The following is a 14,258-nucleotide window of genomic DNA, read 5'->3' on the forward strand; positions in this document are numbered from 1 at the left end:
TGTGGTCAGCCTGCGCCTGGCAGGATCAGGGAACCAAACCCCCCCACACACCCCAAAAAGCCCCCCCCCCAGCTCGGGAAGGGCCGTGGCAGCAGCTTGGGGAGGGGGCTCCTGGGGTGCTGCTGGGGGGGTTCACTCACCAGGAGGCCGGTGCCGGAGCGGGGGGGCCTGGGGCTTTTCCCAGCGTTGCCACTGTCACCGTCCCACCAGACCCCTCCGAGCCCCCCGGCCCGGCACGATGAGGGTCTCGGTTGGCTTTGGGCTGTGTGAGGTGACCCAGGACACCGGGGGCTTCTCCAGCGTTGCTGCCCCGTCGGCGGCTGCCACCGCGCTTGGGGGGGTGGTTGGTGGTGGGGGACACACCTGTGGGGTCACAGAGGCGACGGTGCAGCACTTGGCAGCACGGGCAGCGGCCCGGTCCCGGTGGACCCCCGCTCTGTCCCCAGCACCGGGGGGTTGCGTGGCAAAGGTGTCGTGGGACAAAAGGGACCCGTAACCGAAGCCACCGCGTGACGCACTGTCCCCACGCCGACACCGGTGGCTGTGGCACCCCGGGAGTGTGTGTGTGGGGGGGTCCCTATCTTGGCAGGGGGGCCTCTTTGTGGCAACCCCCCCACACATACACTCCCCGGGTCCCCCTCTCCGTTGCCCGGCTGCTCCCCACCCACCGCCCCCCCCCCGCAGCTGCACCCCGGTGTCAGCCGGAGCCGGGGCATGAGCTCAGCGGGGCGCGAGGCACCGGGTGGCACCGGGGGCGGGGGGAGGCTGCACCGGGGGGGGGGCCGTTTACAGTCGTGGAAAGTGTGTGTGTGTGTGTGGGGGGGGAGTGTGTGTGTGGGGGTTAGCAGCACCGGGAGCCCCCCGGCAGGTGGGGGGGTGTGGCAGCACCAGGGATGGTGGGAGCCGCGGGGTGCAGGTGCGGGTAGGTTTGGTCCTGCCCCGCATCGCCCCCCTCCACACACACCCACCCACACACCCACCCACCCCGAAACTGGTTGGGGGTGGAAGGGGGGGGGGGGGGGGGTGTGCTGGTGTGTGGCAGGCTGCCGCTTTAAAAATGCAAATCAACCCCCCCTCCCCGCGCTCGGCTCGGCCCAATGAGAAGCGGATCTTTTGGCTGCGGTAACCGCTGCCGGGAGTGGCGACCAATAGAGAGGCGGCTGGAGGGGAGGGGAGGGCGTGGCCTCCTCTTCGCCCCGCCCCCTCCCCCCAGACCACCACCCCCCCCCCCTCACCCCCCCGAGCGCGCGGCCCGGGGCGGCGGCGGAGCGGAGCGGGGCGGGGGCGTCCCCGCAGGTGAGTGCAGGATCGGGCCCCGCGGCCGCAGAGCACCGCACCCCCCCCCCCCCCCCCCCCCAAAATACACACCATCCCCCCTCCCCCCCCCGGTCCCGCCTACCGGACCCCCCAACCCCGCCGTGCAGCCCCCGCCGCTCCCGCGCCCTGCGTGGGTGCAGCTCCCCACCCCCCCCCCCCCCACCCCGCGCCGCTGCAGCATCCCCCCCCCTCCCCGAGGTTGGGGTGCAGCTTTACGCCCCCCCCCCCCCACACCTCAACCAGAGCCCCCCCGCGCTGCAGCGCACCCCGCCCTCGGTGCCCCCTCCTCAATAAAAGCCCCCCCATTGCTGCGCGCGGCAGAACACCCCCCCCCCCCCCCCTCCCCGCCTCAAAACGTCGCTCCCGATGCTGCGGGCAGCCCCCCCCTCGACACCCCCCCCCCTCCCCGCCCGCTGCAGGTGCAGGGCTCGGCGCTTTCCCTCCTTTTTTTTTTTTTGGGGGGGGGGAGCATCTGCACCCCTGTGCACGCCCCGACCCCCCCCCCCCCCGCCCACGGTGCCTCTCCCTCTGCCCGGGGGGGATTTGGGGGGTGCACGCACATTTCCACCCCCCCCCATTATCCCACGGGCAGGTGCAGCCGTTCCCCACGTCGGGTCGGATCCGCCGCTCCCTCCCCCCCCCCCCCATTTTCCCCCCAGAGCCCCCCGGCACCCCACGGGGGGCCACCCGTGTCCCCCGCACCCCACGCCGGTGAAGGTCACTGCTGCAGGGGGGGGGCCAGTGCCGCTCGGAGCGGGGGGGCGGATTGCAGGGTGGGGTCCCTGGGTGACCCTGTTGCAGCCGGGTGGGATGCTGTGCCCCCCACTCGTGCGCCCCCCCCCCCCCCCCCCCCCCGCCTCCACGTCCCACTCGGGACTTTGGCCGACGGGGTGACGGGTTCGCGGTGTCTGCGGCCACTCGTGACCAGTGACAGGTCGGGGGCCAGCCTGGCCCTGATCCCCCCCGAGCCCTCCACGATGTGTGACACACACCCCCCCCCCCCCCCCCCAAACCCCCGCTTCCCCTCCAGCCTGCCAGGGGGAAGCCGGGGGGGGGGGGGCCCGCGCTGAACCCCGCCCCACTCGTGACACAGGTGGCTCAGCCTGTGCAGGGCGACTGTTGGCTCGGGGCGTGGGGGGGGGGGGGCTGCGACGTGCCCTGACCCCTCTCTCTCTCTTCCCCCAGACCTCTGGCGTGCTGAGGATGATCGGGGGGGCCCCACGAGCCCCCCAGCAGCGCAGGGTGAGTGTGTGTGTCCCCCCCCCCAGTTACGCCAACCCCCAGCCATGCGTGATTTTTTGATTTTTTTGGTTTCCTGTTTTTCTCCAGCGTGTGATGGGGAACAAGATTAGGGGGGGGCCACAAACCGGGGGTATCCGTCCGTGTGTCCCCCCCGCTGTGTGTTGGGGGGGGGGGGGGGGCTGCTCCAGTGGATTACCCCCAGCACGGCTGGGTGCATTTGGGGTTCAGGTGGGGGGGAGGGGGCACAGATACCTGGGTCCCTGTTTGTGGGGGGAAGGGGGTCCCCCAAGCGGGGAGGGGGGTCGGGATATGGGGGGGGGGTGGTGGTTTTGGGGGGGCTGGGGGCCGCTGCCATGGCCGGGCGCGGGAGCAGCCGCTGCGCAGCAGCCGCTCATTTATTATTTAGCTGCGGATCGGGTGTCAGGCCCAAGCGCTGCCCCAGTGGCCCCCCCAAACCCGTGGCCCCCCCCCTTTTTTCCCCCCCCGCCCCCCTCTTCCATGCCACGGGGTGCTGCACGCCCAGGGGAGGGGGCTGCAATGGTGGGCAAGGCGGGGGGGTGGGGGGGGGGAGCCTACGGTTTCCATGGCCACGGCAGGGCCGAGGAGGGGGGGGCTACGCTTTCCTGGCAAAACTGATAAATACTGGTGGGTCCAGGCGCGGCGCAGGGGGGGGTCCCCACTGAGCCCCCCCCCCCCCAATAAGGGTCAGGTGTGTCCCCAGGGTGCTGGGAGCTGAGCTGCGGGTCCCTGCGCTGCCGTGTCGTGTGTGTGTGTGTGTGTCCCCCTCCAAGATGTCCTACTTCACCGAACACTTTTGGGTAAGCCTAGACCCCCACCCATAGGTGCCCCCCACCTTTCGGGGCTCCCTGTGAGGGGCCCCCCAGCCTTTTGGGGGGGGGGGTGGGGGAACTTCGTTGCCATTTCCAAGGCCCGACGCCTCTGTTAACGCTGCGAATTAATTGCTGAGGGGAAAGGGGGGGTGCGGGTGCTTGTGGGTCCCTCGGCTTCGGTGCTGTCCCTCTGTCCACCCCCCCCACCTCAGCCCCCCCCCCCACTTTGGGGATCCCCATTCTGGCGCTGCGGGGGGGGAGGAAGTCGGCGGCGCCGCGGCGGGTGTGAAGCGTGGCCGATGCTTCCTGGTTCGTCGCTGCCTCCATCTTCCCCCTTCCCCCCTGCCTCAGTTTCCCCAGGGTGGGGTCACCGGCACCCCCAGCCGGGCCACGACACGAGGGTGGAGGGTGAAGCCGCCCCCTATGTGCTGTGGGGGGAGTGGGCAGCACCCAAAATAGCACCCAACATCAGGGCTCGGTGCACCCCTTCCTGCACGGCTCACCCAGGGGAAACTGGGTGTGTGGCCGCCCCCCCCACCTGCCCCCCGCTGGTTCTGGCAGGGGTGGGGGGGCTCCACACCCCCTATTTGGGGTGTTTCCACCCCACATGTTGCTTCTTGCTAGTGCCTCCAGCAGTGGCACTGTCCTGGGGGGTGGGGGGTGGGGGGGTTGCTGGGTGCCCATGCTGTGGGGTGCTGGGGTGGGGAGGGGGGGGGGGCTGTTTTTGGGAGCTGAGGAGCGTGGGGGGGTGTCCCCTGCCAGGGCGAGAAGAACCACGGCTTTGACGTGCTCTACCACAACATGAAGCACGGGCAGATCTCCACCAAGGAGCTGGCCGACTTCGTCCGCGAGAGGTACCGGGGTGGGGTGGGGGGTGACTGGGATGGGATGAAAGGGGGGGGGGGTCCCCAGCATCGCCAGGATCCATCCCCAGCACCCACCCACCCCCCCTCCCCACCATCCCCAGGGCTGCCATCGAGGAGAACTACGCCAAGGCCATGGTGAAGCTGTCGAAGATGGCCACCAACGGGACCCAGCTGGGGTGAGTGGGGGTCCGGAGCACCCTGGGCTGCAGCGGGGGGCTTGGGGGGGGGGGGGGGAACCTGGCTTTGCTCAGCCTTGCCTGTGGCCCCCCCCACCCCAGGACCTTCGCGCCGCTCTGGGAGGTTTTCCGCATCTCCTCGGACAAGCTGGCCCTGTGCCACCTGGAGCTGATGAAGAAGCTGCACGACCTCATCAAGGAGATCTCGCGCTACGGCGAGGAGCAAGGCCGGGTGCACAAGAAGGTACCAGACGCGCGTGTGTGTGCGTGTGTCCCCACCCCAATCCTCCCCTCACCCCTGTGTGTGTGCGTGTGTGTCCCCCAAGTCCAAGGAGGAGGTGTCGGGGACGCTGGAGGCCGTCCAGCTGCTGCACGGGGTGGCCCAACTCCTGCCCAAGTCCAAGGAGAGCTACCACAGCAAGTGCCAGGAGTACGAGCGGCTTCGCAAGGAGGGCACCAGCCAGAAGGAGATCGACAAGGTGACACCTGATGTCCCCTCCCGGCTGGTCCCTATCCTCCACCACCCTCCCTCCTCATGCCTGGGCGCTCGGTCCCGCAGGCAGAGGTCAAGTCCAAGAAGGCGGGCGAGGCGCTGCGGCGGGCGGTGGAGAAGTACAACGCTGCCCGCGCCGACTTCGAGCAGAGGATGGTGGATTCGGCCATGGTGGGCAGGAGCGGGGTGGCCCTGGGGACGTGCCACCCTGGCTGAGCACCCCGCCGTGGGGACGTGTGCCACCCTGGATGAGCCTGGTTTCCTGGGGATGGTGGCCCTTGGGGACGTGCCACCCTGGTTGAGCCCTCTTTGGGGATGGCAACCCCCGGGGACGTGCCACCCTTGGCTGAGCTCCCCGCCTTGGTGATGCCAGCCCCCGGGGATGTTGGCCCTTGGGGACGTGCCACCCTGGTTGAGCCCCCCTCCCTGGGGACTCACCACCCTGGCTGAGCCCCCTTCCTTGGGGACATGCCACCCTTCATGACCACCCCTCTCCCCGGGGATGCTCTCCCCTGGGGGTGTGCCACCCTGGCTGAGCCCCCACTGCTGGGGCATGCCAACCCTTGGGGACGTGCCACCCTTCCTGAGCCCCCCTCCTTGTCCCCACACTGACCCTTGGGGACATGCCACCCTGGTTACACCTCCCCCCTTGTGTCCCCGCTGCCTCCTCAGCGCTTCCAGGAGGTGGAAGAAGCCCACCTACGCCACATGAAGGGTCTCATTGGCTCCTATTCGCATTCCGTGGAGGACACCCATGTCCAGATCGGGCAGGTGAGTCCCCGGGGGGGGGGGGGATGAGCACAAATGGGGGACAACCCCGACCTGTCCCCCTGCTTCCCTTAGAGTATTATTCATAGCTGTATCCCCACCTTTTTTCCAGGTGCACGAAGAATTCAAGCAAAACGTGGAGAACATTGGCACCGAGATGCTGCTACGGAGGTTTGCTGAGAGCAAGGGCACGGGGCGAGAGCGGCCAGGTGGGCAACATCCCGGTGGGCTCCCCGCTTTTGCACGAGGGCGACGCTCCCTGCCCCCCCCACCCCCCCCCTCCTCACACAAGGGCTTTGCACGAGGGGGGAGCGTCACCCTCGTGCGAGGACGCAGCCGCGGCGCTGGGCTGATCCCACTCTCCGTGGCAGGAGCGTTGGATTTCGACGAGTACCGGCTGGCCCCAGCGCAGGAAGGCAAGTACGTCTGCATCCAGCAGCCCCACACCGGGGATTTGGGGGTGTGGGGGGGGCTGCTGACTGCTCTGTGCCCCCCCCCCGCTAGGACCCAAGAGGAGCCGTAGTAAAGCTTTCCGCATCCCTGGGCTGAGCCGTAAGGAGAGAGAGCGTGATGCTGTGTAAGATTTCCCTCCCCGCATCCCTGGATCCCACATCCCTTCCCCGCTGCGGGATCTAACGCTGCCCCTGTCATTCCCCAGAGAATCCCCGGATGCCGAGGTGGTGAGTATCCCAGTGCCAGCCCTGGGCTTGGTTATTTCCATACTGGGAGGACTGGGGAGCGAGCACCTCTCCGAGCATCTCCCCGCAGGGCTGCCCGGAGGTAGATGAGGACGGGTTCACTGTGCGCCCCGACGTCACCCACAGTATCCTTGCTCTGGACTGGGGGCGGGGATTGTGATTTTTGGAGGGGGTGTCATGATTTTTGGAGGGGTCTGAGCATGGGATGTTGCCTTGACGGGGGCTCAGCCGAGGCAGAGAACCACGTCTGCTCCTCCAGCGACTCTGACTACGACGAGGACGAGCCCCGCAAGTTTTACGTCCACATCAAGCCGGTGCAGCCCCGGGAGGCGGCCGGCAGCGCTGAGGCCACCATGGAGCAGCTCAAGGCCACCGTGGGGAACCTCATCCTGCCCCCCAGCATTGGGGTGAGCCTCGGCGGGGGGGTGCAGGGGCCCTAGGGACCGTGCCAGGGCCGGCTGACTCCCTGTCCCCATTCTCTTGCAGGGTACCGTCAAGCGACAGTCATCCCGTAAGTGCTACCCCGGGGGATTGGTGCAGCCGTAGTTTGGGGGTCCCCTGGGCTCTGTGTCCCCCTCCCCAGACTCCCTGTCCCCCAACTCTCCCTGTCCCTCCACAGGGCACGTGGCATCCCTGACCCCCGCCCCGAGCGATGTGGACCCTGAGGGAACACTGGTGGCAGGTGAGGCTATACTTGGGGGGTCCTGGGGGTGTGGGGGGGTCCTGAGGGTGTGTGGGGGGTTCTGGGAATGTGGGGGGACAGTGGCTCAGCAGCCCCCAATGCATCCCCTCTCCCTGCAGGTGACGGTGCAGGGAGGGGGTGCCCAGCAGCGCAGGTGAACAGGTATGGGGCAGGGAGGGAGTGGGGTGCCATGGGGCAGCACACCCCGTGCTGCCACCCCTGAACCCCCTCCCCGGGGGGGTCCCGGGTGGGCACTGAGCTGTCTCCTCTGGCCCTGGTGCAGCGGCCCTGGGAAGGCCCCCCCCGATGCCGTGCCCCCCGCTGCTCTCTTTGGGCCCCCCCTGGAGTCGGCTTTCGAAGCGGAGGATTTCCCGGGTGAGGATTTGGGGGATTGGGGAGGAGGGAGTGGGATGGGGGGACCCTGGCACCCAGGGTGCTGCGTCCTCCCCCCACCCACTCAGTGCTCTGACACGGGGGTCTCCCTGCAGCCCCCCGCACCTACGTCCTCACATCCTCTTCCTCCCCCTTCTCCTCATCCTCCCCGGAGAACGTGGAGGACTCGGGTTTGGACTCGCCCTCGCACCCAGCACCCGGACCCTCCCCGGATTCCAGACCCTGGACTCCACAGCCAGGGACACCGCAGAGCCCACTCCCCAAGCGGGGTGGCTCGTCGGACCCCCCCCCGCCACCCCCCCTGCCGCCACCCACCGCCCGGGACCCCGGTGCCTGGGTGCCGCGGCCCCGCAGCCCCGCCGGCCGCCTCCCCGAGCCCCCCAGCTTCGCTGTCTTCAGCGGCCCCGGGGCCGAGGGGCTCTGGGAGGACGTGAGCTCAGCGCCCCGCGCTCGCAGCCGCTGCCCCAGCGGCCCGGCCCCCCGCGAAGCCCCCTCGCCCGACCCTTTTGGGGAGCCCCCACCGTGGGTCAGACCCCGCAGCCCCGGCGGGGACAATCCACCTCTGCCTTGTCCTTCCTCCAACTCGGCCTCTTCCTCCTCCTCCTCTCCGGCCCCCCCCAGTGGGGGGGAGTCCTCCAGCCCCTCTCCGTGGACCTGCCAAGGGTCGGCGACGAGGCTGACCGAGGGTGGCACGCTGGCGGCTCCCCCGCCACAGCCTGAGCCAGGTGAGTGGCCCCCCCATTACCTTTAACCTGCCCCCACCCCCCCATTACCCTTAACTCTGCCCCCCCCCCGCCCCAAGCTGGGCGCAGGGTCTCACCCAGCTGAGACCTGCCAAACTCATGGCACGGGTGAGACCCTGCTGGAGCTCCCCCTGGGTCAGGGGTCGGGGGGGACGCAGGATGACCCTGCCACGCAGGTCTCTCTTCTCACCCCCAACTCGTGGCCCACCCCCCCCAGATGCTCTCCCCACCCGGCCCAGCGCAGCCCCCCGGGAGGTCCCGCTCGTGGCCCCCCCCCGCCGTTCCCGCACGAAGAGGCCGGCGGCTGGCCCGGCGGCAGGCAGCAACACGGACCTGGTGCGTGTGAGGGGGTAGGAATGGTCCCAGGCTTCAGGACCCCCAAAGTGGGGGCCAGACACCCCCCCCCCACACACCTCCGCTGACACTATTTTGCCTCGCAGTCGCGCTCGCTGAGCCCCTCACCCTCCTGGAGCTGCGGCCCCTCGCACTCGGCGCCCGCCAGCCTGGGCGAGCGGGGCTTCTTCGCTGTCTCCCAGCCGGCGCTCGGTGGGTGCTGGGGGGCTGGGGGTGGTGTGTCTGTGTGTGTGTGTGGGGTGTCCCCATCCTGTCTCTGACCCCGTCTGTCACCCCAGGGTTGTCACGGGGTCCCAGCCCCGTGGTGCTGGGCTCGCAGGACGCTCTCCCCGTGGCCACTGCCTTCACCGAGTACGTCCACGCGTACTTCAAGGGGCGCGACGCTGACAGGTACGGGGGGGGTCCCAGGAGTGGGTGGGTCAGGGAAATCCCCCCACACACACCCCAACTACTTCACCCTGCTTGGGGCATCCGCTGACCCCCGGCCTGTCCCTGGCAGCTGCCTGGTGAAGGTGACGGGGGAGCTCACCATGTCCTTCCCTGCTGGCATCGTCCGCGTCTTCAGCGGGAGCATGGCCCCCCCCGTGCTCAGCTTCCGCCTGCTCAACGCCAGCGCCATCGAGCAGTTCCTGCCCAACGCCGAGCTGCTCTACAGGTGAGGGGACATGGGGACACCGCGGCACTGGCTGGTGGGGGGCGGGCAGTGGCGGGGAGCTGGTATCGGGGTACTAGGAGTGGCTGGGGGGGGTGCAGGGACCTTGGGAGATGGTGGATGCAGTGGTGGGGAGCTGGTATTGGGGTACAGGGGGTTCCTGGGGGGTGCAGAGACATTGGAAGGTGGGGGATGTGGTGATGGGGAGCTGCTGGTGGGGTACAGGGCGTTCCTGGGGGGTGAAGGGACCCTGGGAGGTGGGGGATGCGGTGACGGGGAGCTGGTGTTGGGATACAGGAGGGGCATGGGCACCCTGGGAGGTGGTAGATGCAGTGATGGGGAGCTGGTATTGGGGTGCAGGGGGCTCCTGGGGGTGCAGGGACATTGGGAGGTGGGGGATGCAGTGATGGGGAGCTGGTATTGGGGTACAGGGGTCTCCTGGAGGTACAGGGACATTGAGAGGTGGGGGATGCAGTGATGGGGAGCTGTATATCAGGGTACCTGGTTTCCTGTGGATGCCTGCACATCCTGGGGAGCTGGTCGATGCCACGATGGGGAGCTGGGTACCGGGGTACAGGGTGTTCCTGGGGTTCCCAGGGGGCCTGGATTATCCTTGGGTGCAGCAAAGGCGGGGGGGGCGTATCCGGGGTGCCAGGTTCCCTGGGATGCCCAGGCACCGCTGCGGCTCTGACCCCGTCCCCGCAGCGACCCATCCCAGAGCGACCCCAGCACCAAGGACTTCTGGCTGAATATGGCAGCGCTGACCGGGCACCTGCAGAAACAAGCGGAGCAGAGCCCGGCCGCCTCTTACTACAACGTGGCTCTGCTCAAGTACCAGGTGAACCCCACGGGGAGAGGGTAAAGCTGGGACCCCCGCGTCTTCCCCCCCACCTCCCGAGGAGAGGGGCCTGGGAGGGTCTCGGTGCCCATCCCAAACCCCTCTGTGGTGACCCCAGTTCTCGCGGCTGGGCCCCGGCTCGGCGCCGCTGCGGTTGTGCGTGCGGTGGGACTGTTCGCCGGGCGCCACGCGGGTCAGCGTCGAGTACGGTTACAACGCCGGCGCCCTGGCCCTGCCCGTGCCCCTCGCCAACGTCCACGTCCTGCTGCCCGTGGACGAGCCCGTCGCCAACCTGCGGCTGCAGCCCGCGGCCAGCTGGTAAGGGGGCTGGGGGGGGTGGGGTGGGGGGGATGGATGTGTGTGTGTGCAGAAGCGGGGGGTATGCAAGACCTCAGGGGTCCCAAATGCACCCGTCAGGGTGGGGGGGGGGGGTGGGATTCTAAACTGGGGAAACTGGGCGTGTGGATGGGGCGAGGGAGGTGGGGGGACAGTGTGGAGTGTGGCGGGGGTTTGGGGACATGCCCCCTGTCCCCGCAGGAATTTGGAGGAGAAGAGGCTGCTCTGGAGGCTGCTGGATGTCCCCGGTGCCCCGGGGCAGGGAGGTGAGGATGTACCCGCGGGCAAAGGACCAGGGTCTGGGCTTGGCCCCTGCAGACACACACACACCCCCCACCCCCACCCCCCCAATAAAACGCTTCTTTTGTGTCCCCCCCGCCCAGGCTGCGGCCGGCTCTCGGCCAGCTGGGAGCCGCTCTGTGGGCCCAGTAAGCCCAGCCCCGTGGCAGCCCAGTTCAGCAGCGAGGGCAGCACGCTGTCGGGCGTTGAGGTGGAGCTGGCGAGCGCCGGGTACCGCATGTCACTGGTCAAGAAGAGGTTTGCTACAGGTACGGCTGGGGGGGCCCAAGGCGGGGGCAAGGGGGTCCCTTCCCCATGGCCCTTGGGAGTCTGCAGGGTCCCCTCCCCATCCCCTGAGGCCCTGGGGTGCATGGGCTTCCCTTCCTTGGGGTGCATGGGTGTCCCCTCCCTGTTCCCTGTGGCCCTGGGGGGTACAAGGTCCCTTTCCTGCGGTGCATGGGGTCCCCTCCCTGTTCCCCATGGCTCTGAGGTGTACACGGTCCCTTTCCTGGGGTGCATGGGGGTCCCTTCCCTGCTCCCTGTGCCCCTGGGGGGTACAAGGTACCTTTCCTGGGATGCTCGGGGGTCCCCTCCCTGTTCCCCGTGGCCCTGGGGTGCATGGGGTCCCTTCCTTGGGGTGCATGGGTGTCCCCTCCCTGTTCCCTGTGGCCCTGGGGGGTACAAGGTCCCTTTCCTGCGGTGCACAGGGGTCCCCTCCCTGCTCCCCATGGCCCCAGGGTGTACGGGGTCCTCTCCCTACCACCCCAAGCTCCATTCCCCTCTCACTGGGTGATGCCCTCCGGCAATGCTCAGCCCAGGGAGGGTGTGGGTAGCCCAGTTTGGGGCCAGCATTGAGCCATTGCATTGGGCAGTGACCATCCTCATGCTGGGCATGTGCCCCCCCATCCTCTCAGCTCCCCCTCACCATCTTTCCTCTACAGGGATATACCTGGCAGGGTCCTGAGCCACCTCCTGCCAGACCCTCCGAGCCCCCCCCCGGGCTTCCCCCCTTGGTTGTGTGAACTTGAAACACTGGATGGAGGCCGGATGGGGAGGGGGTGCTGCTGGGTGGGAGCCCCCCCTCCTCCTCTCCCTCCGGCCCCCCACTCCGTGGCTGTCACCGCGTTGTCTCCTGCTGCCCGGCGGTCGGTCCCTTCCGCCCTCCCCTGTGCTGTGAAGGGAGCAGGAGCTGCTCTTTTATTAAACACTTTATTTTCTAATAACCCCCCCGCCGGCTCCCGCCTGCCTCCTGCCACGACGCCCATCCCCAGGGCCTCCAGGCTGCTCCATGGAAACGGGGCTCAGCCGATGTGCTGCGGCTCCCGGGGGGCGCTCCGGTGCTGCGGGGCCGGGGGAAACCGAGGCAGGGAGGTGGCAACGCTTCACTGAGCCCTTTTCTGGCACCCGTGGGTGCCACTGCCCCACCTGTGACGGGCGGCCGGGCAAAGGGGTGGGCAGACGGACAGACAGACAGGTGGACAGATCCCTGTGCTGGGGGGCTGCGGCACTCCCGGCTCAGGGAGAGGCCCAGTGTGAGGATGGCCCCGAGCTGGCTCTGCAACAAGGTATGGGGGGGCTGAGGGGGGTCTCTTGGGGGGGGCTGAGGGCTTTTTTTGTGGTGCGCCGGCGCTCCTGGGGATGCTGGGGTGGTGCCACTGCCTCGGGCAAGGGCTGGCCGGATCTGTCCCCATCTGGTTGGGCTCTGCGCGGTGCTGGTGGATGAGCGGCGCCCAGGCTCTTACCGGGGTCCCCATATGCTGCCCGGGGGACCCCTGTCCCGGTGCTTCACCTCTGAGAGCGACCACCCTGCCGCCCCCTCCCCGTGCCTCAAGCCAGCGGTAAGTCCTAGGGTAACCCCCCCCCCCCCAACACCAGCGGGTCCTGGGGGGGCTGCACACCCTTGCTGACCCCAGGTTTTGGGGTTGCACTCTGTGTTTGCTCTCCTAAAGGAGAACGGCCCCATCCCGGAACCAGCAGTTTATTGCTCTCTTTTGGGGTCTGCTGCCGGAGGAGTTGGACTCTGCCCTGCACCCAAGGGTGCCCTGCCCAGCCTGGCAGCAAACCGGTTACCTGTGGCACAGTGTAACTGGTGTGGGGAGATCTCCCCACTGTGTACTGGGAGCTCTGTGGTTTGGCTCTGCAGGGAAGGATGCCGTGCCCCGGCCCGGGGCACCTCTCCGGGTGGGGGTTCCCTGGGGGCTGCAGGGATGACCGGTTCCGAATCCCACTCCCCATTTCTTGCAGAGCATGACTCCGCGCTGCTACAGGCTGGAACTGGGGGGTCTGGTCGCCGTGGGGCTCCTGGGGCTCTGCTACCTGCTCCACCACGATGACCAGTTGTTGCCCAGCGTGGCCCCCGAGCACAGCACCCCCCCCAGCCCCCAGGCAGCCCCCAGGCTCCCCCTGCCCCGGGCTCTGCCCACCCCTGCCCCATGCGTGGCCAACGCCTCGGTGCACAACATCTCCGGTTTCGCCAAACTTCCCGGCCACGTGCAGGATTTCCTGCGGTACCAACACTGCCGGTCCTTCCCGGTGCTGCTCGGCGTTCCCGGCAAGTGCGGGGGGCCCGAGGGGTCCCCCAACATCTTCCTCCTCTTGGCCATTAAGTCGTCACCGGTGAACTACGAGCGGCGGGAGGTGATCCGCAAGACCTGGGGGCAGGAGAGGAGCTTTGAAGGAGCCTTCATCCGCCGAGTCTTCCTTGTGGGGGTGGCCCCCGGCACCCGGGATGCCAAGAAGCTCAATCAGCTGCTGCGGCTGGAGCAGCGGGAGCACGGGGACGTGCTGCAGTGGGACTTCAGGGACACCTTCTTCAACCTGACGCTGAAGCAAGTGCTCTTCCACGCCTGGCTGGAGCAGCACTGCCCCGGCGTCCGCTTCGTCTTCAACGGGGACGACGACGTCTTCGTCAACACGGACAACGTCGTCCGCTTCGCGCTGGCTGCCCAGGGTTCCGGGGAGCAGCACCTCATGGTGGGGCAGCTCTTTGTCAACACCAGCCCCGTCCGGCTCCAGCGCAGCAAGTACTTCGTGCCCACCCAGCTCCTGGCCTCCGAGCGGTACCCACCCTACTGCGCCGGCGGCGGGATGCTCATGTCCGGCTTCACCGCCTGCCTCATCTCCCAGGAATCGCGGGACGTCGAGCTCTTCCCCATCGACGACGTCTACTTGGGCATGTGCTTGGAGAAAGCCGGACTGTTGCCCGCTTCCCACGCCGGCATCCGGACCGTGGGCGTGGGCGTGCCGGCCAACACTGACCCCTTCGATCCCTGCTACTACCGGGAGCTGCTGCTGGTGCACCGCTTCGTGCCCTACGAGACGGTGGTGATGTGGCAAGCCATCCACGAGCCCCGGCTGCTCTGCGGCAAGAGGGTGAGCATCTTCTAGGGCAGCCGAGAAAGGACCAAGAGCCGGGGTGTGGGGGGAAAAACATCGGTGCAACCCGAGGGCCGCTCGGGCTGCGGCTCTCCCTGCATCCCTGGTAGGTGGCAGCTGCAGGGACGAGCCCTGGGGACGGCTGAGTGCCACCGTCTCGCATCCTGTTTCTGCCTGGTTTTACCCCAAATCTGTCCTCCCGTGGCCAGCGGAGCC

At 68.6% G+C, this 14,258-nt stretch overlaps 2 protein-coding genes across 3 annotated transcripts; both read left to right on the forward strand.

The window, feature by feature from the left end:
• Nucleotides 1-1,249: 1,249 nt before the first annotated feature.
• On the forward strand, nt 1,250-11,890 carry LOC116963235 (F-BAR domain only protein 1-like). 2 transcript variants are annotated; one of them, XM_042794501.1, is made up of 29 exons: nt 1,250-1,296; nt 2,503-2,559; nt 3,281-3,377; nt 4,152-4,243; nt 4,357-4,431; nt 4,534-4,675; nt 4,758-4,910; nt 4,991-5,095; nt 5,597-5,695; nt 5,805-5,901; nt 6,064-6,108; nt 6,197-6,269; nt 6,351-6,372; nt 6,461-6,515; nt 6,619-6,797; nt 6,877-6,901; nt 7,010-7,072; nt 7,192-7,234; nt 7,356-7,447; nt 7,561-8,190; nt 8,426-8,544; nt 8,649-8,754; nt 8,841-8,952; nt 9,062-9,217; nt 9,920-10,052; nt 10,171-10,370; nt 10,590-10,654; nt 10,772-10,936; nt 11,609-11,890. In XM_042794501.1, the coding sequence occupies exons 3-29, from the start codon at nt 3,351-3,353 to the stop codon at nt 11,629-11,631; spliced, it is 3,096 nt and encodes a 1,031-aa protein (XP_042650435.1). In that variant the 5' UTR covers nt 1,250-1,296; nt 2,503-2,559; nt 3,281-3,350; the 3' UTR covers nt 11,632-11,890. The 2 variants fall into 2 exon arrangements, with proteins under 2 accessions (XP_042650435.1, XP_042650436.1); XM_042794502.1 differs by lacking the exon at nt 1,250-1,296 and having other exon boundaries at nt 2,454-2,559; nt 9,128-9,217.
• An 85-nt stretch (nt 11,891-11,975) lies between these two features.
• Nucleotides 11,976-14,129, forward strand: LOC122153644 (N-acetyllactosaminide beta-1,3-N-acetylglucosaminyltransferase 3-like). Its single transcript, XM_042794503.1, has one exon. It carries the CDS (start codon nt 12,915-12,917, stop codon nt 14,052-14,054), a length of 1,140 nt encoding a protein of 379 aa, XP_042650437.1. The 5' UTR covers nt 11,976-12,914; the 3' UTR covers nt 14,055-14,129.
• Nucleotides 14,130-14,258: the final 129 nt, after the last annotated feature.

This window comes from Tyto alba, unplaced genomic scaffold, assembly GCF_018691265.1.
Source record: "Tyto alba isolate M040663 unplaced genomic scaffold, T.alba_DEE_v4.0 Super-Scaffold_20000042, whole genome shotgun sequence".
NCBI lineage: Eukaryota > Metazoa > Chordata > Aves > Strigiformes > Tytonidae > Tyto > Tyto alba.